Raw genomic sequence first — 25,212 nt, forward strand, 5'->3', positions numbered from 1 at the left:
CTCTGTTACTGAGGGACTTGGTATTGAATTTAACGACGGAGTAATCTTTTCCTTAAATTTAGATGACAGCGGTGTCAGCGCTCATAGATAATAAACATGTGTGTATGAGCACTCAGGCTGCCCCACCGAGAGCAGCCTCTCTTGGGTAGTCCTTTTAAATTCATCCCTGATATCTCTGTAGTGGTTAAACTGCTTTTGTTTTTTCTAGGTGTACCAAGTCTCCATAAAAATGTAGACACAAAGCATAATGATGAGACAAATGCAGTGATGGACAGTAACTAAGTATATTTACTCAAGTAGCTACTGTACTTAATTACAAATTTGATGTACTTTGGGTATTTCCATTTTGTGCTACTTTATACTTAGAGGGAAATACTGTACATTCTACTCAAGCTACATTTATTTGATAGCTATAGTTACTTTTCAGATAGTTTGTTTTATATGTTGTAAGTTTCATATTTACAAGTTGATGTGCGTTGTTATAGATTAGACTAGTAAACCAGTGACAGGTGTTAAAATTAGTTCTACCATGACAACATTTAAATGCTGCTTACATGTAGCCTATGTGTAAATGGATCAATTAATATTCAATACATATTCATGTGTATGATGATTACAACACTTGAAATTGGGTCACTCTGCATCATGAGTACTTTGAACTTTTCATTTGAAGTAGTCCTACATTTTGCTGACAATACCCAGATACTTTTACTCAAGTCAGATTTGCAGCACTTTGACTTGTGACTGAGTTTTTGTTCTTTGTTGTGATATTACTACTTTTCCTGGGTACTTTGTCCACAACTGGACAAACATATCAAACAATAGAGACATGCAAGCATAGCACGTCTCATCCTCATCCTCCGCTGTCTTTCTGGGATCTGCCTCCTCAGCTGGGCAGCCTCCTCTTCAGCCTGCAGGTACAGAAATCCTGCTGCAATAACTGCACCAAGACGCCTTCTCCGATCCATGTCAGTTATTGATTTTTGATTTCCAACCCGCCAATGCTCACGATCACAATAACCACCAACTCTCCACAAACTTTTCCCCCTGCAGCTGGCTTTTGATTATGATCAGAGGTCAGCTGCAGGGAAAAGGTTTTATGAGACATTTTATGAAAATATTTTGGCTATTTATATGTTTTTGTGTGTCAGTTAAATATGTTGAAACCTTAAAAACATATACATATTAATTTCTTACAGTGACAATGAAAAAACGCAGGGCTGGGCTGTGTTTATATTGTTTTATTGTAAATGCATGTATACAACACAGTACAACAGCCAAGGTGAGCGGAGGTGGTGACATCATCAAGTTTGCTGCTGTTCCAAAAGCAGAAATGACTGTACTCCCGTCCTCCCGTTCTGGGGAAGTCTGGACTCTCGCGTGGACTTGCCAAGTCCACAAGTCTGAACTGCTGAACTTGAGTATTGAGAAACTGCTAATGACTGGGAGCCTGATTTGATTTGTTTCCTTTGTTTTACACCCAAATGATCTTTATTCTGTTGTAGTGTTCTCAGATCTGGAACAGAAAATGTACCCATACAGGCCGAATCACCGCGACATCGTGCAAACAGATCTCTGCAGTTGTTAAATATTTCCAGTTATTTACTCGGGAGTGATTGCTGTTGTGACATCAGCAGACTTGTTGATTTCTGTCGTCATTTTCTGCTGTAACTGTAACGTTTAAAGATATATTGTGAAACACAGCAGTCTCTAATGAACCAAATCTATCTGCACAGAAGCTTAATACAACTTTTGGTGCTAGAATAATAAAGTCAGTTGCTTTTTCGCTCCACTAGATGATGATGTTGGTTTTTCCCGGTGAGGTCAGCAGTGGTCTCAGTCAGCAGCATTTGGCAGGAAGTTAATCAGAAATAAGGAGCGTGACGTCTGTGTTTAAATCAGACATCTGGACTTATTTTGGATTTTTTAAACACAGAAGGAAAGGAGGACTTGGATATGACACACATGATTTATGAGCAGTCATATGAGAATAAAATACTGTGGGAATACTACGAACATGAGGGCTCACCTCACACTCCACCATCCAGAGATAGTGCTAGCCGCTTCTTCAGGACTAGGAAATGTGTATTTATTTGAATCGCCTCACTATTATACAATATATACATAGATACACACAGACTCACACAGACTCACACAGACACACAATGACTCACACAGACACACAAACTGATGCTGCTTCAACGTCTCTGGATCATTAGGACACAGCTGATCCTCTCTACTGATATAGTAGAGTTGACCTCCATCTGATGAGAGAAGAAGACAAGAGAAGTTATAAACCAGCTGTCAGTCAGTGATGCAGCAGAGACTTTGGGCATCAAGTCGGTTTACTCTGCAGATTTCCCTCAAGTACACAGTGTAAATAAACTGCTGAGAGTCCTGAATGCATCATGGCTGCATGGCAGCAACACATCAGCTGTGATTACTGGACTTCAGCAGAGGTTCTGCTCTGTATAAAGAACACATGGTTACTAAATGTAATGATGGTTCTATACAATCAGAGCCAGTGATTTGTAGGCTTCAGTCAGACTGATCTCAGAGCTGTGACAAAGATCAAGACAACAAACACTTTAAAGAGGACATATTATGCTCATTAACAGCTTCATATTTGGATTCTGGGTTTCTACTAGAACCTGTTTACATGCTTTAATGTTCAAACTAGAATTACCGCCTCATCGTTGTATGCCTTATAAAGAAATCTTGGCTTCAGTAGAAAAAGTCATTGAACACAGGGTATTCAGAACAGTCTGAAGTCTGAGGTTTTTCTTCACAGGGATTACTTTTACATACATTTACCTCATTATCGGAAATTTTGGCCACATTTAATACCAACATCCTTCATTGTAACAATATAGGCTATATAAAACACACACACACACACACACACACACACAGGAAAGCATAACAGGTCCCCTGTTATCAAGGTCAGATTTGATGGTGTGACAGTTTGATGAAGGACAGCTGTCTCTATACATGTTGTGATGCTGTCAGCTGTAATCCCGCTTCACTTCCTGTAGACATGAACACAACAACAGTCGTCTTCACATCAACTTAAACACATGATCTCAACAAGCCTCTCTCTGATCTGATTGGCTGACTGTTCTCTCTGTCTGTCTCTCTGTCCTCTTCTGAAGACTGTCACCATTCCCCTCTTTGAGCCACTGAGAAGGTCTGAGGTTTACAGGAAGTACTGGATCTTTGCTCTGATACTAACTGTGTTTAATATAATACTGCTGAAACCAGCATGGACCCACTCCAACCCTCTACTGACCTCAGAGTCTCCAGTTTACAGTGTGGACTCTCCTTCAGATCACACAGCAGCTTCACATCTGAATCCTGCAGGTTGTTGTCACTCAGGTCCAGCTCTCTCAGATGGGAGGGGTTGGACTTCAGAGCTGAGGCCAGTGAAACACAGCTGATCTCTGACAAACTGCAGCTCTCCAGTCTGAATGAAGAATAAATGATGTAGATAAAAATCATTAATAATACAATCAGATGTGTTCAGGTGTTAAATGTGTAGCTTAACATTACTATGTCCTGATCAATGAGCTTTGCCCTAAACTGAGTAGAGTGACTTTGTCATTGTGTTATTGGGCTGATCCCAACAGGATGCAGGTTAAAGACTGGAAAATACAAAAAGTGAAAAACAGCTCTCATAAATATCACTGACAACGTGCTGCTACGTCAATACTTCAACTCATGTTGTGCAGCCAAACACAAATCACTTATTTAAAGAATCATGAGGGAAAATTTAATCTCTCCCTAACTTACAATTATGCTATTGGTCGGCTCAGCTCAAAATGATGTCAGACTGGTTTACGTATAGGCAAGAAGCTTTATGGCTTAGTCTTGAGTCTCTAGCATGTTATCCCAGAAGACTTAAATCCCTACCTTTTATCAATAATATTGACCAAATAAATTCCCTTGATCACAACATAATTATTTACAACACATTATTGGTGTGGAAGGATGTGAGAAAACACTTAGATATCCCGTCTGTCATTTCTGTTGAGTCTCCCCTAACGTTTAACCCTGATGTCCTGGTGCAGATCAGGAGCATTGGTTTGACGGGGTGGTCGTCCAATGGCCGACTCGATTTTGTGGGCCTGCTGATTTAGGATTCTCTGAAGTTGTATAAAATCAAGCAAATTAGAACAGATTTTAATATTCCCCACAGTGACTTTATCATGTTCATGATGTGTCATACGTATTACTGTTAATTTATTATGCTGCACTGTTCTGTACAACATCTACTGCACGTCTGTCCATCTTAGAAAAGGGATCCCTCCTCAGTTGCTCTTTGTGAGGTTTTTTTTGGGGGGAGTTTTTCCTTATCCGCTGTGAGGGTCCTAAGGACAGAGGGATGTCGTATGCTGTAAAGCCCTGTGAGGCGAATTGTGACTTGTGATATTGGGCTTTTTAAATAAAACTGAATGATTGAAATTGTATCTCCAAATTCGTTATTCTACAGAATCTCTTTCAAGGAAGAATATGATTCGTTTCAAACTGTCTGAGTAAGAAGATATATTGGTTTCAGCCAGGTCTCCCAAGGGTGTAATTTCAAAGTTTTATACTCTGTTGTTTCACTCTGACTCATCTGTGTATGATTCCCTGAAGCTGTTGTGTGAGCGTGACCTGGGGGTAACATTTAGCTCTGCTGACTGGACTAAAATCTGAAAGAGGATCTTTCTGAAATGCACTTCTTTTTCGATACATGAACAAAATTTTAATTTGTTTCATGGGATTTATTATACAACTGTCTGCCTCCAGGAAATCTTCCCCAAAAGCTCAAACCTTTGTTTTAAAGGTAAAACACACAAGGTATATTTTTTCATGTGGTCTTGTCAAATCAGTGTCTCTAAATTTTTTGGAAAGGGTTCATTCTGTAGTTCAGGAGGTTACGGTCAAATGGTTGTCAATTACTCCTTCATTCTACTTGTTGCACCATATTTCAGACAATTTCTTTGATAAGGATGTTAAATCTCTGCTAACAATTCTTTAAACTCGGCTAAAAAGTACATCTGGCTGCGATGGTCTGCTCCACAGCTCCCCACGGTTGGCATGTGGTTATTGCAGATATCAGCTGTGTTTCCTCTGGAGAAACTGATTAATCTTGCCTAGAATTGTGGACTTTTGTCAATTCTGGTACTTTGAGAGCAAGTCTACCGGAGTCAAATTACCTGTATGTACACACGTACTTGGCCAATAAAGCTGATTCTGATTCTGAAAATGCGAACAATTTCTGGCAATTTGGGAACCAATAAAATTTTTCCTCCAGAAACTATGACCTGCTTATTCCCAGAGGGTAGAAACTGATTGCTCCATCTGATTGCTCCATCCAACACCCCTAAATTTTTTTTTTTTTTTTTTTTTTACTGTATGTCCTTTTTTTAACAAGCTAGAAAAGTGTCAAAACCATACAGTACTTGGTTGAAATGTAATATTTTAACAACAAAAATACAGCCCCCCCCCCCTCCCCCCCAATTTGCATTTCATTTCAAATAAAAGTCCAAAAAATAAGCCCAAGGTCCATTTTTGGCATTTTTGGTATTCACTATAGGGGGCTGGTTTACTCCAGAAACATACATACTGTTTATGTGTATGTTGAGGAGCTGCTGTATCAAAATGAGTTGTCTTCCCCCAGAAATTATGGTTACGTTATGTTTATTTCATGATTCCAATCCATTCCTCTTTTGCTGTGGCTCAGCATTTAAATAACCTTTATCAGATTTGATGGTTTAGTCACAGACTTTCCCAAAAAGTGTTGTGCTTTTCTTTCACAAATATGGGAATGAAATTGCGTTAAAATGTACAAAACAGTGAAATTCATCTTGCCTGGCCGGGCAGCTCTCTGGGTGCTCAGCACCCCTAAACCTCTGATCCTAGGATCGCCCCTGTTGTGGATCAATATAATATCAGCCTGATGTCTGCAGTTTAGCGTCAACACAACTTTCACATCATAATAAACTCAGCACAGGAGTAAAAAATGGTGTCTGACCTCAGAGTCTCCAGTTTACAGTGTGGACTCTCCAGAAAATCACACAGCTGCTTCACTCCTGAATCCTGCAGCTTGTTGTAGCTCAGCTCCAGCTCTCTCAGATGGGAGGGGTTGGACTTCAGAGCTGAGGCCAGTGAAACACAGCTGGTCTCTGACAAACTGCAGCCCCACAGTCTGAATGAAGAATAAATGATGTAGATAAAAATCATTAATAATACAATCAGATGTGTTCAGGTGTTAAATGTGTAGCTCAACATTACTATGTACTGATCAATGAGCTTTGCCCTAAACTGAGTAGAGTGACTCTGTCATTGTGTTATTGTGCTGATCCCAACAGGATGCAGGTTAAAGACTGGAAAATACAAAAAGTGAAAAACAGCTCTCACAAATATCATTGACAACGTGCTGCTACTTCAATAAAGATGTAGTGACTTCACCTCTTAAACTCTGCCAGCTCCACCAGTGGCTCCATCATCACTAACTCATGTTGTGCAGCCAAACACAAATCACTTATTTAAAGAATCATGAGGGTAAATTTAAGTTGAAATCAAGTGTTTAAAGCAGGGCTGTTCAATTACAAATTCAACTGGGCCGGATTTTAAACCAGAAAATGTTGATGGGCCAGACATTTTCAGCAGCAGGCAACCTATTGCAAACTTTTTTGTTTTAGCTATTGGTGATGACAAATTTCGAAACAGGTGCAAATTACTTAAGTAAATTTAGTGATGTTCTTGGTGTCACATTTGAAATTTAAAAGAAAATACAGATATATCACATATGTGACAGAGGAACATCACATAATGCAGAAACAGAATAAAGAAGAGCTGTCAATGCACAGAAGCATAACAAGTGACATTAACAGTAACTAATAACACACTCTAATACACACACACACACACACACACACACACACACTTCCTGCATTTACCTTTAAGGTCAAGGGTTTATGAAAATACACAGGATATAGTTTTATACAGTCTATGGCAGCAACAGTCTCCAACAGTCAGTCAGCAACAGTTTACAACAACAAAGTCACTATATAAACTCAATGATATCTAACATACAAATAAAGACAAGAAAAAGTAAGGGGTGGGGGGTTGGGGGTTGGGGGGGAGGTGATGGTGACGGGGCATCACTCCAATAACCACTAATCTGCAACCATCATCAACTGTCATCATGCCACTCTAACATCATCACACTAGGTAGCCTAGGTCCCTCAAGGTTATTCCTTAAAGGGCCAGTGTGTAAAATGGGTTGAAAACAGTGACATCAGTGGTCAAATTCTAGATTGCAGGGCTCATTCGCTCACCCCTCCCGTCGGGTAAATGATGGTGGCCTCGTAGGGACAAAAAGCCTTGCGCACGAGTTTTTCAGGAGTAGGTCTATCTAGCGACGAGGTGAATGTTTATTTAGAAATCTAAGCCATGTTACGATATTGTAATGAATCCCTCACGAGCAGGAGACCAGAGGAGCGTTCGGGAAAAGGCCCGTTTATTTGAGCACTCCAGAAACTCTGGTAACACCCCAGGGGGTAAAAGACTCCGTCCCAAACTCTGACTCTTCTAGCGTAACAGACACATTTCATAACTTTACACACATACTCGTTTACTATACCGAGTGGGGACCCCCCTCCCCTCTCTGCTCCACCAACCTCCAGCCTGCACACTGACTGACAGCGTAGCCGGTAAACAGAGCTCAGCTGTTTATTTAGCCTAGCGATATCTCCGGACTATAGTAGCTGCAATGGACGACTTTGAACGCGATTTGGAAGAGTTTCTTGTAGCAGACACAGACCCAGAGCCATACCTGTTTGAGCCGGAGCATACAGATGAGGAACTCCATGTGTTTGATGCTGAGCGGGCGAGAAGAGAGGCTGAATGCACAGAATGGGATTAGGTGCTACTGCTACCATCGTTGGGGAGATGTATCATCAGGAGGAAAAGCGCCGCAGAGAGTGCATCACAAGGAGTGAAGTTGCGTCTTCTTTTCCTCGCAGATGACGGTTCGGGTTCATTCTCTCCTGTTGCGTGGTAAGTGTGGTCCATTCGCAAACTTTATAACTAAAAAAACTTTTCACTACTCTCTATCAACGAACTACTAACACTCTCTGCTGTTTCCTCCTCTTTCTTCCTTCCTTCCGCTGTCTTCGTTGGTTCATTTATACACGCGAAACGCGTTCTCTGGTTGGCTGGATTGTCCACTCAGGCTGCCTTACATACATGGCGGCGCAAGATGGCGACCTCTCTAAAGCAAGGCCCTTGCTATACATATATATATAAAAGCATAATTATAAGGCTACGAAAACCAAACGAATTTTATTTGACAGCGATTATACACTTGTATAAACATATTAATGGGTAGAATATTCAGATTCAGATTCAGATTGACAATAAACCATGCCAAATATTACACACTGGCCCTTTAAGTCAGCTCGGGTCCAGCTCAAAAATCATATGGCACACATTTATTCAGGCCAGGTTATTGTTCTATTATTCAAGTGTTCTCTGATGACAGTCCATGGGGCAACTTGGTGGTTTTCATTGTCTTTCAGGATTGAAGTTGCTTTCTCCATTGACAATAAGTCTAACCCTATGGGCCCTAGGCCTTTTTGGGGTATTTTTACTGCCTTTACTTTTGAGCTCATATCACAGTTATTATAAAGGCTACATACACATGCTATATCTTGTTTTTTTTTCAGTACAATCTGGGCTAACCAGATTTGCCACCATAACATGTCCTTCTATGTGCCTGTATTTTATATTAATTTTTATATCAATGAAGAAAAAACAATCTGTGTAACTAAACTCTTACATTTTTACATGTATCTCACCATAGTAAGTTGGAAGTTGACATATTCTGCCATATATGAAGAGGGGAGACTCTCTGGAATCTGGCAATATAAGAACCATGATGCTGGGACATTCTGTCACTTCACAGTTGTCCAAAACATGTCGTTTGTGCCAGGCGGACATGATTGCCAGTATTTTTTCATTATTGCAAGAAATTCCATTGACTCATTCACAAGTCAAAAATGTGTTTTATCTGAAAGAAACATGCAATATTTACATCTAAGATAATAGAAAAATAGTCAACTAAGTGCAATGATGTCCTCCAAGATAATATTTGTTTTTCAGTTTCAGTTATATATTGGGGGGCATTTTGGGCATGAGGGGGGGGACGTGTCCCCCTCAATGTATATGGTGACTACTGCCCTGTCAGCATGCATAATTAGGCTGCAGTAAAACTGCTGGCTAAAGCTAAATGTAGATATAGTAAGATCGTTATTCACGTCGGCGGCAATGACACCCGGTTACGCCAATCGGAGGTCACTAAAATTAATATTGCCTTGGTGAGTGAATACGCTAAAACTATGTCGGACTCCGTAGTTTTCTCTGGACCTCTCCCAAATCCCAAAATCTGACCACTGATGACATGTTTAGCCGCATGTCATCATTTAATCGCTGGCTGTCCAGGTGGTGTCCAGCTAACGATGTGGGTTTTGTTAATAATTGGCAAACTTTCTGGGGAAAACCTGGTCTTATTAGGAGAGACGGCATTCATCCCACTTTGGATGGTGCTGCTCTCATATCTAGAAACCTGGCAAAGTTTATTAGTAATTCAAAACCCTGACAACCCAGAATTGAGATCAGGACTCAGAGTCGCAGTCCTATACGTTTCTCTGAGCTTCTAGTGCAATTACCCACCCATAGTTTTATACAAACGGTGTCTGTCTCCCGACCACCTAAATTATCTAAGTCTAAAATTAAACAAAAAGGTGTGCATAACAACCCCATAAAAATTAAAACCTCTTCTGTGACAGAAAGACAAAACAGGAGAATTAAATGCGGACTGTTAAATATCAGGGCCCATATTCACAAAGAATACGGACTACAGACTTCTTAAAATACAGACTTTTAAGAAGCCTAAGAGTGTCTTAAATAGAGAAGATGGCGGAAAGACAGAGAGGAAGGAGAGATATTCTCCGTATATTTAACAACAGTAATTTAATAAGATCACTGCTCTTCTGTCCAGTTAGGCTTTTTTTCCTCCATTTCGTGCGTTGTTTTGGTCATTCTGCCAAATCAAACCGCTTTTTACAAGGAGGCCAGCAATCACAGTAATTGCTGACAGCTGAGTCTGCATCCACCATTAATATCAAATAGATTAAGTAGTAAAATTACCAGCATGGCGAGTAAACAAAACAATAAGCAAATCAATATAATAATAGGCATGTGAATGAGGTACGTTGAAACATTTTGAAGCTGTGTAACAATTAATTTAATTTTGCTGAGTTTCATCATCATGACATAAAATTATTTTCACGATTACACATTTCTTAATACAGTCTAAGTTCTATGATCGGTTGATTTCACTGTCCATTCATTACTAGGAGCGCTTTTTTTTTTCTTTTTGTAACAACCAATCACAGCTTTTAGAAGACTGCGTCATACCTAGCAATGGGGTCAACCACACCTCCTCACTAAGATAAAAGTTTCTGTCCCCTCCTTGCTCAGAGTTGCTCTCAGAAACTTCCCGAATCACTCTTAAGCTAAGATTCCTTGCTAGGAATTTTTGGGCTAAGTTAGGAGCTCTCTGAGAGGACTCTGAGAATCTTTGTGAATACGGGCCCAGGTCTTTATCATCGAAAGCAGTGTTAGTAAACGAGCTAATATCAGAAAATCATTTTGATCTACTCAGTCTCACTGAAACCTGGTTGTGTCAAGATGAATATGTTAGTCTAAATGAATCCACTCCTCCCAGTCATAATAATACCCACATTCCTCGAGGCAGCGGCCGAGGAGGGGGAGTTGCAGCCATTTTTAAGTCTAGTCTGTTAATCAACCCTAAACCTAAACTAGATTATAATTCATTTGAAAGCTTTGTTCTTAGTCTTTTACATCCGACCTGGAAAACCTTGCAGCCACTTTTATTTGTTATAGTGTAAAGTGCTCCTGGCCCGTATTCTGAATTTGTATCTGAATTCTCAGAGTTTTTATCCAGTTCAGTTCTTAAATCAGATAAAATTATTATTGTCTGAGATTTTAACATTCATGTTGACGCTGATAATGACTCCCTGGCTACCGCGTTTATCTCATTATTAGACTCCATTGGCTTCAGTCAGGGTGTACATGAACCCACTCATTGTTTTAACCATACCCTCGATCTAGTTCTGACATATGGAATTGAAATTGATAAACTAAAAATCTTTCCACAGAATCCCTCACTATCAGATCATTATTTGATTACTTTTGATTTCTTTTTACTCGATTACACGCGACTCAGCAAAAGTGATGTTTGTCAGATAGTGCTGCCGCAAAATTTAAGGAAACGATTCCTCCGTCGTTAAATTTAATACCATGTCCTTCAGTAACAGAGGTTTGCCGTACCGACTTTAACCTCTCCTGAATTGATCATCTTGTCGATAGCGCCCAAGGCTCACTGCGAACAACACTCAACTCTGTAGCACCTCTTAAAAAGAAGTTAACAAAGCAAAGAAAGTTCACTCCTTGGTATAACTCTCAAACTCTTAAGTTAAAACAAATATCGCGAAAATTTGAAAGGAATTGGCGATTAACCAAACTGGAAGATTCTCGTTTAGTGTGGGCAGACAGTCTCAAAACGGTTAAGAGGGGCCTCCGCAATGCCAGAGCAAACTATTACTCAGCTTTAATAGAAGAAAACAAGAACAATCCCAGGTTTCTTTTCAGCACTGTAGCCAGGCTGAGAGTCAAAGCTCTATTGAGCCTTGTATTCCTTTAGCCCTTAGCAGTAATGATTTTATGAGCTTTTCAATGACAAAATTCTAACTATTAGAGGCAAAATTCATGACCTCCTGTCCTCAGATAGTACCTATCTGCCCTCAAACACAGCTGTAAGACCTAATATATATTTAGATTGCTTCTCCACGATTTCTCTTCAAGAATTGACCGCAGTGATTTCTTCATCTAAATCATCAACGTGTCTCTTAGACCCCATCCCAACTAGGCTACTTAAGGAGGTCTTCCCTTTAGTTCACACTCATATATTAGATATGATCAATATATCCTTATTAACAGGCTATGTACCATAGTCTTTTAAGGTAGCTGTAATTAAACCTCTCCTAAAAAAGCCCACCCTGGATCCAGAGGTGTTAGCCAACTATAGACCAATATCTAATCTTCCCTTTCTGTCAAAGATCCTTGAGAAAGTAGTGGCAGACCAGCTGTGTGATTTTCTCCATGATAATAATTTATTTGAGGAATTTCAGTCAGGATTTAGAGTGCATCATAGCACTGAGACAGCACTAGTTAAAATTACAAATGACCTTCTGATTGCTTCAGACAAAGGACAAGCAAAGGACTGTACTTGTTTTATTAGTGTCATGGACTCTGCTGGAGCTTCTTAGCCCCACCCTCCTGCTGCTCCTCCTGCTCACACCCCTCTGCTCATCCTCCAGTCAGCCCTGCCAGCTTTTCCAGCCAGTACTCTGTCCACACCCATTTGCTCTCCCCCTGCATTGACTGTCTGCCAATCAGTGACCAGCCTGCTCAGCCACCATACACCTGTTCCTTATCTTCTCATTATCCCCTCGGTATTTATACCAGTCAGTTTCCCCCTGTTGTTTGCCAGATCATTGTTAGTGCTCATGCCTGCCTCGTATCCTGCCTGTTTCCTTATTTTGCCTGATGGATTTATGACCTGTGCCTGTTTACCTGGTTTGTGTTTTTGCCTGATGCCTCTGTACCTCTGCCTGATCACTTTGATTTTTGGTTTTGACTCATGCAATAGACTGTACTCTTCTCTACTGGGAAAACTCAGTAAAATTTCAGTTTTTGCCTTATTCCTGCCTCTGCCTTGTGATTCTACGTGTGGGTCCTCTCTGTTTCATGACAATTAGATCTTAGTGTGGCATTTGACACAATTGACCATCAAATTCTGCTACAGAGACTGGAACACTTAATTGACCTAAAAGGTTCTGCACTAAGCTGGTTTAAATCTTATTTATCTGATCGTTTTCAGTTTGTTCATGTTCATAGTGAATCATCCTTACGTACTAAAGTTTGTTTTGGAGTTCCGCAAGGTTCTGTGCTCGGACCAATCCTATTTACTCTATATGCTTCCTTTAGGTAATATCATTACAAATCACTCTGTAAATTTCCATTGTTATGCGGATGATACACAGTTGTATTTATCGATGAAGCCAGAAGAAACTAATCAATTAACTAAACTTCATAATTGCCTTAAAGACATAAAAACCTGGATGAGCACCAATTTCCTGATGTTAAATTCAGACAAAACTAGTTATTGTTAAGTTATTGTTCTTGGCCCCACACAACTCAGAGACTCTTTATCTGATGACATAGCTTCTCTAGATGGCATTGCTCTGGCCTCTACCACTACCGTAAGAAACCTTGGAGAAATATTTGATCAAGATTTGTCTTTTAATTCTCATTTAAAACAAACCTCACAGACTGCATTTTTTCATCTGCGTAATATTGCGAAAATTAGGCCTATCCTGACCCGAAAAGATGCAGAAAAATTGGTCCATGCTTTTGTTACCTCAAGGCTGGATTACTGTAACTCCCTATTATCAGGTAGCTCTAGTAAGTCTTTAAAAACTCTCCAGCTAATTCAGAATGCACATGTACAAACAGGAACTAAGAAACGAGATCATATTTCTCCTGTTTTAGCTTCTCTGCACTGGCTCCCTGTAAAATCCAGAATTGAATTTAAAATTCTACTGTTAACTTATAAAGCTCTAAATGGTCAGGCTCCGTCATATCTTAGAGAGCTCATAGTGCCATATTATCCCACCAGAACACTGCACTCTGAGAATGCAGGGTTACTCGTGGTCCCTAAAGTCTCCAAAAGTAGATCAGTCAATCTCTCCTGTGGAATCATCTTCCTGTTGCGGTCCGGGACACCGTCTCCACATTTAAGACTAGACTTAAGACTTTCCTCTTTGATAAAGCTTATAGTTAGGGCTGGCTCAGGCTTGCCTTGTACCAGCCCCTAGTTAGGCTGACTTAGGCCTAGTCTGCCAGGGGACCCCCTATAATATACCAGGCACTCCACCTGCAGCGGCTGCTGGGATGGTGCTCTCACCCCCGGCTGCTATGTGGACCAAAATAGGAGCCAAGCCTATCCTCGTCCTTAGCTCCACACCAAGCCGGTCTGCACACCCGCCGCTCTGGACGGATGTGGTTTGTGGCGAAAAGATTCTGCCCGCCAAGGCACCACCATGCGACCTGTCCTCCTCGCTGCCTGCGTCTGGTGCTGCTGCCTCCTCTCCACCGGCCGTCTGCCCCCCTGCTGATGGTACCGACCGGTCAGCCGTCCGGTCCTCCGTAGGGCAGAAAAGCAAACATCTGGTGAAGTCTTCCTCCTTTCGCCGCAAGTTGCTGAGGGAGGCTGTGAACAGGCGCTCTAGCATCCCCCGCTCTCAGCCACAAGAGGAGCAGTCTCATCCACCCTCGACTCTGTTGCACCAGTCTCCAGGGCTGGATCACATTCTCTCACCACAACCCTCCCCTGCTGAGTCTGCCCATCCACACCTGGTCTCTCAGACTGCCGCACCTGGAGCTGCTGTGGCCGCCACTGAGAACCAGGCACCTTCTCCCCTTTCCCCCCCACTGCCCTAATCGTTGGTAATTCAATCGTCCGACGCATCCGGTTTGCAAACGCGGTCACGCACTGCTTCCCTGGAGCCACGGCCCCCGACATCCTGGAAAAGCTCCCTGGCATCCTGGAATCAGCTCCCTACACAATTAAAAAAATAACTGTTCACTGCGGCTCGAACGACACCGCCTATCAGCAGTTGGAGCGGACAAAAAGTCATTTTATTGATTTGTTTAAAGCTCTTAACAGCTGTGGAAAGTCTGTTTTTATCTCTGGTCCACTCTCCACACTGAGTCGTGGCGCTGTTCGTTTTAGCAGGATTCTTTACCTCCACACCTGACTCCAATCCGCTTGCACAGCACACAATATTGGTTTTATTCACAACTTTGATCTGTTCTGGGAGCGCCCCTCTTTGTTTGGTCGTGACGGTCTTCACCTGAGCATGCTGGGGAGTCGCATACTTGCCTCCAAATTCCAGCATGCTGTGAGATACGCACAGGTCTGACAATTTGCTTCACACACCTGTCCACCTGACTGCCCATCTTCTCCCACTCTGACAACAAAGTCTGCCACTCCTCTGACCCACGCCAGCTTCCCCAGGTGGTTTGACCATACTACTGTTCAACCTCTCCCTATTCCGGTCCATACTACAAACAGACTCATAACAGTCTCTAAACCAGTCATTTCAGTAAATTTTGACAATCTAATTACTATTGCACATTTCATAAATCCATCCACACCTTCCCATCCCTCCAAATTTGGTCTGCTCAATGTAAGGTCACTGTCAAACAAATCATTTGTCTGTCAAGATTTTATTCCTTCACAAAACTTGGACTGTTTTTTCATCACTGAGTCATGGCTTACCCCCGATGACCACTCCCCTCTCATTGAAGCAACTCCTATAGGCTACTCCCATTTTCATCAACCTAGGTTACATGCACGAGGTGGTGGAGTTGTTGTAATCCACAAAAATGCCCTTAAGTGCTCCACCATGCCAGTAGACCATTTCTCATCTTTTGAATCCATATCTTTTATAATTGATGGTTCCCCTCCTGTTGTTTGCCTACTAGTGTACAGACCCCCAAAACCCAATGTTTATTTTATTACAGAATTCTCTGATCTCCTTTCCCACATTACTCCAAAATATGACAATATTCTCGTTGTTGGAGACTTCAATATCCACACCTGCTGCCCCTCTGAAGCCATGACCTGTGATTTCATGAATTTGCTTGAATCGTTTAATCTCAGTCAATCTGTAAATGGACCAACTCATGTTAAAGGTCACACACTGGATTTAGTTCTCTCCTCTGGTCTCACTATCTCAAACCTTGTAATGGAAGATTTTCTTTTATCCGATCATAAGTCTATAATTTTTTATTCTGTTCTGTCCCATGCTCCTCCTGTCCGCCCTGCCTTTCTTCGCTCCCGCATAATAAATTCCTCCACTGCCACTAGGTTTGCAAAAGCTTATAGAGAAGCCCCCAACATCACTAACATCGAGTCTGCACCATCTCTTGTAAGCACAGAGGAACTGCTGTCATCATTCAATAGTACTGTCTCATCCACCCTCGACTCTGTTGCACCAGTAAAAACCAAAAAGTGTAAGCCCTCTGTCTCACCACGGATTAACAGTAGAAATATTAGAGAAATAAGGAGAGCACGCAGAAAGGCAGAGCGGAGATGGAAGCAGGACAAATTACACACCTCATTTCAAATTCTGAAGGATCTGTTAAAAAAATACCAGCAGGCAGTCAAAAATGCAAGGGCTCAATATTTTTCTGACCTCATTAACAAAAATTTTCACAATCTAAGGGTACTTTTTAATGTACTGAACTCTGTCTCCTCCTCCATTTCCACCTCCTGTTTAGAAGCTTCAGTATCTAAATGTGAAGATTTTCTACATTTCTTTACAAAAAAAGTAACCGACATCAGAGCCAGTATTACTCCACCCGTAAACAGCCTATCCATCTCCTCCAAGAACACTCCAGTCCTAAATTCCTTGTACCCCATATCTCTACCAGAACTTCATCATATCATTTCCTCTATGAAGACCTCCACCTGTTCTGTTGACATCATTCCAACTAAATTTCTCAAGGAAGTCATCAGCACCATTGGTCCCAGTATTCTTTCAATTATCAATAGCTCCCTGGAAACCAGCCTTGTTCCCCAATCTTTCAAACATGCAGTAGTTCAGCCTCTTTTAAAAAAACAGAATCTTGATCCTTCAGTCCTTAATAATTATAGACCAATTTCCAAACTTCCTTTCCTATCAAAAATTCTTGAAAAAATAGTCTTTAATCAACTGTTATCCCACCTGGCTCAAAACTGCATTTTTGATAAATTCCAATCCGGCTTCAGACCTCTTCACAGTACAGAAACCGCTCTACTCAAAATAACAAATGACCTTCTTCTAGCTGCTGATTCAGATAACTGCTCCATCCTCCTGCTCCTGGACCTCACCGCAGCTTTTGACACAGTAGATCACTCCATTCTCATAAACAGATTACACAAATGGGTGGGGGTCTCTGGTTCTGCCTTAAACTGGTTTTCATCATACTTATCAAACAGATCCTTCAGTGTTTCCATCAGTGACTCATCTTCTTCCTCAGCTCCCATTTTCTGTGGTGTTCCCCAAGGTTCCATTCTCGGTCCAATCCTCTTCTCCATTTACTTGCTTCCGTTAGGCCAAATTATCCAAAAACACAATATTTCTTTCCATTGCTATGCAGACGATATTCAGATCTACCTCCCCCTAGAGCCTAACAACCATAACAAACTCACAGACCTCAATAACTGTCTTGCAGATATCAAGTCCTGGATGTCCACAAACTTTCTCCAGCTCAATGAAAATAAAACTGAGGTTATTTTATTTGGTCCACAGCATCTAACAAACAGTATTTCACCCTATCTTGGTCCATTAGCCCCATCTGTCAAATCACATGCAAAAAATCTTGGAATCATATTCGACCCAGCATTGAAATTTGATAAACAATTCAACCAAGTAGTAAAATTAAGCTTCATGCAGCTCCGCACCATCTCCAAATTCAAATCATTTCTCAGTTCCGCCGACCTGGAGAAAGTCATCCATGCCTTCATATCATCCCGTCTTGATTACTGCAACTCACTATATCTTAGTATACCTCAGTCATCCTTATCCCGTCTTCAATTAGTTCAAAATGCAGCAGCAAGAATACTAACAAGGTCAAAAAAGTCAGATCACATCACTCCTATTCTTGCCTCCCTACACTGGTTGCCTGTCACCGATAGGGTTAATTTTAAAATTTTGTTGTTTGTTTTTAAGGTATTTAATGGTCTCGCCCCCCCTTATATCACCGAACTCCTATCCCCTTATCACACTGCCAGAGCACTGAGGTCTTCTGACCAACAACTACTCTCTGTCCACAGAACAAGGACAAAGTGCTATGGGACAGGGCCTTCTCAATAGCTGCCCCAAAGCTGTGGAATTCTCTTCCTCCCCCTATCCGTTTCTCCCCCACTATAGACACTTTCAAGAGTAACCTTAAAACATATTTCTTTTCTTTAGCTTTTAACTGTATATAGTGTTTACTTGTTTGTTTGTTTATTTGTTTATATGTTTTTCCTTGGTATGTGGTGTAAAGCACTTTGAATCAACCTTGTTATGTGTAATGTGCTATATAAATAAACTTAAACTTGAATCTCTCCCTCTCTCCCTCCCTCTCTCTCTCTCTCTCTCTCTCTCTCTCTCTCTCTCTCTCTCTCATGTCCTGTTATGCATCTCACTAACTCGGCTCTACTGCATCTCACTAACTCGGCTTCTCCTCCGGAGCCTTTGTGCTCCACTGTCTTGCAGGTTACCTCGTATCGCAGTGGTGCCTGGATAGTGTGACGTGTGTGGTTGTGCTGCTGCCGTGGTCCTGCCTGATGCCTCCTGCTGCTGCTGTTATCATTAGTCATACTTCTACTGTCATTATACACATATGATTATTGTCACATACATATACTATCATATTTTAATATATATACCTACAACATATTGTACCACAATAGCTGTAATTATTATTGTAATATTATTACTTAAATGAATGTTGTTGTAAGCTATTATCATTACTGTCTGACCTGCATCTCTCTCTGTCTCTGTCTCTCTTTATGTCTCATTGTGTCATACGGATTACTGTTCATTTATCATGTTGATCTCGTCTGTCCGTCCTGGAAGAGGGATCCCTCCTCAGTTACTCTTCCTGAAGTTTCTACTATTTTTGGAGAGATTTTCCTTAACCGCTGTGAGAGTCCAAAGGACAGAGGGATGTCGTATGCTGTAAAGCCCTCTGAGGCAAATTGTTATTTAGGATATTGGGCTTCATGAATAAAATTGATTGATTGATTGATTGATTGATTGATTGAGATTGTTTCTATATGAGTCCATACACTGTTTTTAAGGAAGATCCTGCAGAGTTTAACTTTAAGGTTTTAGCTCCACATTGCTCTGTCACAGTCAATGGATTAAACCACTGAACAAGACAAATAGACATCATTGTGGATCAGTATAATATCAGCCTGATGTCTGCAGTTTAGTGTCAACACAACTTTCACATCATAATAATCTCAGCACAGGAGTAAAAAATGGTGTCTGACCTCAGAGTCTCCAGTTTACAGTTTGGACTCTCCAGAAAATCACACAGCTGCTTCACATCTGAATCCTGCAGCTTGTTGTCTCTCAGGTCCAGCTCTCTCAGATGGGAGGGGTTGGACTTCAGAGCTGAGGCCAGTGAAACACAGCTGATCTCTGACAAACTGCACTCCTCCAGTCTGAATGAAGAATAAAATTATATAAAAACCATTAATAATACAATCAGATGTGTTCAGGTGTTAAATGTGTAGCTCAGCATTACTATGTCCTGATCAATGAGCTTTGCCCTAAACTGAATAGAGTGACTTTGTCATTGTGTTATTGTGGATCATCATGATGTCAGCCTTCTAAAGACATCATCCAAATGTCACCACAACATTCATTCACCTATTCATATCAACACAGATTAACAACATGCTGCTGATCTCAGTCAAGTCTGTATTTAGAGGATCAATATCAAATCACACACGTTGGACTAAAACACTGTTCATTCATTCATTTCTTACATGACCTTCATACTGTATTTGTATATGGAATGAAAAGGAGAGGGACACATTTGTTCAAGTTTGTTCAACAGCCACATGCACATTAAAAGAGTTATTGGTGGCAGTAAATATTCCTCCTGTCCATACTGAGTGTGAAGTGGTCTCTTCTTAACTCAGCTACACTGTAAGAAATGTCTTCACAAGTTCAGATGAAACTAATATGAAGCTTCAGCAGTCTGAGTTATCCAAATCAAGAGGGTGTGGACCAAAGTTACAGACTGTTTAGCACCAAACTCCCTCTTTGAGTTACTGTTCCTCCTCTGCAGCTCAACAAGAAAAACACTGTCAAACACTAAATACTGACTGTAACTCAGACGTCTGAAGCCTCATATTAGTTTAAACTGAACTTTTACACAGAACAAGACTGTGGATTTTGTCCTCCATCTGGTAACACTGGAGTCAGGTTATAAAGGGACTGCTTCACAGACATTATGGACAGAGGGAATGATTACAGACATCAACTACAAAGTGCACTCAGTAGAGTGCAGACCTCTGCCAGGCGACTGCATTACAGCTGTGACTCTAGACAACACATGCTGCTCAGCTGCGACCGCTGGAGTTGTCCCTCCTGACTTCCTTACAGGCAAGATGGCGGCTAAGATAAAAAACAACAACAACAACACAGGACTAAATCATCTCGTATTGTGACCACCTTCAGTGGATCATCAGATATCCTGTATGGAATTAATCTGTAGATGCTCCGTTTCAAAATGAGACCACAGTTTCCTATCGACCACGAGAGATCATTCAGCATACAGTCATAAATGTCACACAAAATATGTATCTTCACAATTAAAGTCCCATGTTGTTTTGTTATTTTAGCTTTGTTTAGCTTTTACTGTGAAGCAGCCAAAGCAGAAAATATTGGGTTTTCATCTGCAGTGACTTCATATGAAACTTATCCGTCTGACAGCAAACATGAAACGGTAAAATAAGGCAGATATCTGAAAGTACAAACAGCAACGCAGGAGAGAAACTAAACTTCAAACCACAGAGATTCAGTTAAAAGATACAAAACTTGTGAACACACAGACATTTTGAAAACTCTGGGCTGCTGCACAGACACCAGTTGAGCCTCAACACATGCTTGTTGGAGGGGGCGGAGCCTGTCAGCTTCAGCTCCACTAGTTTGGAGTCCACATGTGTCTGTCTTTGCTTTTAGGTGGATTACAATAATAAATGACATGTTTGGAAGATTTTATTCCACTTACAGTGATGTAACCAGAGGCTGTTAACTCAAGTAACATCACCTGTGTGGGTCGAGGAGGAGGAGGGAGAGAAACGCAGCCCAGCGACAGGAAAACACAGTAAAGACTCTCACACTGAGCTCAAATCAAAGCAGTGCACATAAACAAGGTCAATAACATCAATAAAATATTTGCTTTCTTTCAGGGGGGTGGGGGATCCCACTGATAGAGGAAACACTTCATAGCAACTGGGATTGTTCCACAGCACATCAGTCAACACATGGATGCATAGGGAAACAGGAGCCAGTCAATGCTTGTCATTTAGAAATGACATCACATAGACGTATGCATCCAGATTATTAATGGTGCAGTCCTAATGGGCGTGAGTGTGAAAGAATATCAACCTGTCCTTAAAGTCCAAGATGTTTCCAGTGCAGACTATTTATTTGCTTATTGTTGCAGTCTAAAGGTCTGTGACTTCAAATGATTATGTGACGTTAACATGAAAACAAAGAAACCTCAGAACCTCAGGAATCTTAAATTCTGTTTGGATAAATCTCAAACTTGATGGTGTCTAAATGTTCTTAATCATCATTTCTCTGCCTTTCATAACCAACTGTTCAGCCATTTGGAAAGACACAACATTTCTGAAAACACTGAAAGCTTTATAACCTCAGTCAAGGATTTGTATTATATATATCCAAAAACAAACCAACAAACACCTACATAAGCAAGTGAACTGACCTCAGAGTCTCCAGTCTACAGTTTGGACTCTCCAGTCCAGCACACAGCTGCTTCACTCCTGAATCCTCCAGGTCGTTTCCACTCAGGTCCAGCTCTCTCAGATGGGAGGGGTTGGACTTCAGAGCTGAGGCCACGACTTCACAGTGAGTCTCTGAGAGTCCACACCAAGTAAATCTGACATGACACATACATTACAAAATCTGTTATTGTCAAAGAGACACTTTATATTTACTTTATGGATTCGATGATAAAACAGTTTGAAATATCCTGTTTTGATGGACTAAAAAATAGTTAAGAATAAAAAAAGAACACAAAGAATTCAAACTAATTAAAAGCTGATTCATGACCAGAATTACTGCCTCGTGGTCGTATGCTTCACCAGTCAAGTTACAGTTACAGTTTACATCCATGTCTGTCCAGACTCACATGTGTCCATGACAGTAGACAATGATTCAAATATGGATGTTGCTGCAAAGAAGCTACTTATTCTAAAACACAGACGCTTCACACACATCTTCAACCCGACAGCACAGAAGATCTATACAATCAGCACAGTTTCAAGATCAGTGTCACCAACTCAGTCTCTGACCAAATGTCTCCCCTTCTGTTCCTGAGATATAACATTAAATAATGACCAGAGAAGTGTTTTATGCAGAACATGATGATGTCACAGTGAAGGTGACCTTTGACCTTTAGGATATAAAATCTCATCATTTCATTATTTTATCCTGTTAGACATTAGTGTGAAGATTTGTCATAATTAGTGAAAGAATTCTTGAGTTATGTCCAAAAACATATTCTGTGAGGTCACAGTCATCTTGACCTTTACCACCAAAATCTAATCAGTTCATTCTTAAAGTTACAATGTGTAATTTGAGATAGACTTGGCTTTTGCCAAGTCTGACGGTCGACGGTCTGACGTGCTGATGTATTGCGGTAAGCAAGTTGTGTCATTTCCGGTGTTTCTGTGACAGCGTCTCTGTACTGCTCTGGTGAATTCTACTAGCCTGCTTTCTGCTTTCTCACTTTAGTTGCTTTAACGTCTACTTCAAGTCTTAACCCACACTGGTTCTGTTTAAGCACTTATAGCTCTCCTCCTTTCTACGACTTTCTCGCTAATCTCTTAGCTGTTGTTTGCACGTTACTAGCCTTGGTAGCTACATTAGCTCTACAGTTAGTGATGGCTTCTCCCTCTGCTCTTTCTTCCTCAGTGTGCCAAATGTACAGTTATGCCTCTGCCTCCTTTAGCGACAGTGGTAATTGTAATAAGTGTAGCTTATTTGCTGCGTTGGAGGCGAGGCTTAGTGAATTAGAAGCGCGGCTCCGCACCATGGAAAACCATTCAGTAGCTGCGGTAGTTAGCCAGCCCCCTGTAGCTGGTGCAGAGCCACATAGCATAGCCTTAGCCTCTGCTAGCTGTCCTCCGCTAACTCCCGTTCAGCCGGGAGGCTGGGTTACGGTTCGCCAGAAGCACAGCTCCAAGCCAAAGCCCACGGCTCACCACCAGCCTGTTCACGTTTCCAACTGCTTTTCCCCACTCAGCGACACACCCGCTGAGGACAAAACTCTGGTTATTGGCAGCTCTATTCTGAGGAACGTGAAGTTAGCAACACCAGCGGCCATAGTCAAATGTATTCCTGGGGCCAGAGCGGGCGATATTGAATCAAATTTAAAACTGCTGGCTAAAGCTAAACGTAGATTCAGTAAGATTGTTATTCATGTCGGCGGCAATGACACCCGGTTACGCCAATCGGAGGTCACTAAAATTAATATTGCCTCGGTGTGTGAATATGCAAAAACGATGTCGGACTCCGTAGTTTTCTCTGGACCTCTCCCAAATCTGACCACTGATGACATGTTTAGCCGCATGTCATCATTTAATCGCTGGCTGTCCAGGTGGTGTCCAGCTAACGATGTGGGTTTTGTTAATAATTGGCAAACTTTCTGGGGAAAACCTGGTCTTATTAGGAGAGACGGCATTCATCCCACTTTGGATGGAGCTTCTCTCATTTCTAGGAACCTGGCAAATTGTATTAGTAATTTAAATCCCTGACAACCCAGAGTTGAGATCAGGACTCAGAGATGCAGTCCTATACGCCTCTCTGAGCTTCTAGTTCAGTTACCCAACCATAGTTTTCGTAGTTTTATACAAACGGTGTCTGTCCCCCGACCACCTAAATTATTTAAATCTAAAATTAAACAAAGAGGAGTTGTGCATAACAACCTCCTAAAAATTAAAACCTCTTCTATGACAGAAAGACAAAACAGGAGAATTAAATGCGGACTGTTAAATATCAGGTCTCTATCGTCTAAAGCAGTGTTAGTAAACGAATTAATATCAGATAATCATATTGATTTACTCAGTCTCACAGAAACCTGGTTGTGTCAAGATGAATAGAGTAGAGTGAGTAGACTCCATTGGCTTCAGTCAGGGTGTACATGAACCCACTCACTGTTTTAACCATACCCTCGATCTAGTTCTGACGTATGGAATTGAAATTGATAACCTAACAGTCTTTCCACAGAATCCCTCGCTATCGGATCATTATTTGATTACTTTTGATTTCTTTTTACTCGATTACACACCACTCAGCAACAGTTACTATACTAGATGTTTATCAGATAGTGCTGTCGCAAAATTTAAGGAAATGATTCCTCCATCGTTAAATTCAATACCATGTCCATCAGTAACAGAGGTTTCCCGTACCGACTTTAACCTCTCCCGAATTGATCATTTTGTCGATAGCGCTGCAGGCTCGCTGCGAACAACACTCGACTCTGTAGCTCTTCTTAAAAAGAAGTTAACAAAGCAAAGAAAGTTCGCTCCTTGGTATAACTCTCAAACCCGTAGGTTAAAATAAATATGGCGAAAGTTTGAAAGGAACTGGCGATTAACCAAACTGGAAGAATCTCGTTTAATCTGGGCAGACAGTCTCAAAACTTATAAGAGGGGCCTCCGCAATGCCAGAGCAAACTATTACTCAGCTTTAATAGAAGAAAACAAGAACAACCCCAGGTTTCTTTTCAGCACTGTAGCCAGGCTGACTGAGAATCAAAGCTCTATTGAGCCTTGTATTCCTTTAGCCCTTAGCAGTAATGATTTTGAGCTTTTTTAATGACAAAATTCTAACTATTAGAGGCAAAATTCATGACCTCCTGTCCTCAGATAGTACCTATCTGCCCTCAAACACAGCTGTAAGACCTAATATATATTTAGATTGCTTCTCCACGATTTCTCTTCAAGAATTGACCGCAGTGATTTCTTCATCTAAATCATCAACGTGTCTCTTAGACCCCATCCCAACTAGGCTACTTAAGGAGGTCTTCCCTTTAGTTAACACTCATATATTAGATACGATCAATATATCTTTATTAACAGGCTATGTACCACAGTCTTTTAAGGTAGCTGTAATTAAACCTCTCCTAAAAAAGCCCACCCTGGATCCAGAGGTGTTAGCCAACTATAGACCAATATCTAATCTTCCCTTTATGTCAAAGATTCTTGAGAAAGTA

General features: G+C 41.1%; 1 protein-coding gene across 5 annotated transcripts in view; it reads right to left on the reverse strand.

The window, feature by feature from the left end:
- Window positions 1-1,226: 1,226 nt before the first annotated feature.
- The window catches only part of LOC117272784 (NACHT, LRR and PYD domains-containing protein 14-like), a 103,327-nt gene continuing 79,341 nt past the window's right edge, over window positions 1,227-25,212 (reverse strand). For 4 of the 5 annotated variants that reach the window (XM_078164159.1, XM_078164158.1, XM_078164157.1 and 1 more), the window contains 3 exons: window positions 6,017-6,190; window positions 3,290-3,463; window positions 1,227-2,264 (listed from right to left, as the gene is read on the reverse strand). In XM_078164159.1, the coding sequence (XP_078020285.1) occupies window positions 2,237-2,264; window positions 3,290-3,463; window positions 6,017-6,190 (376 nt within the window). In that variant the 3' untranslated portion in view covers window positions 1,227-2,236. The remainder of the gene's footprint in view (window positions 2,265-3,289; window positions 3,464-6,016; window positions 6,191-25,212) is intronic. The other variant, XM_078164162.1, reaches the window with a different exon arrangement.

The sequence above is a fragment of the Epinephelus lanceolatus genome, chromosome 22, assembly GCF_041903045.1.
Source record: "Epinephelus lanceolatus isolate andai-2023 chromosome 22, ASM4190304v1, whole genome shotgun sequence".
Lineage (NCBI taxonomy): Eukaryota > Metazoa > Chordata > Actinopteri > Perciformes > Serranidae > Epinephelus > Epinephelus lanceolatus.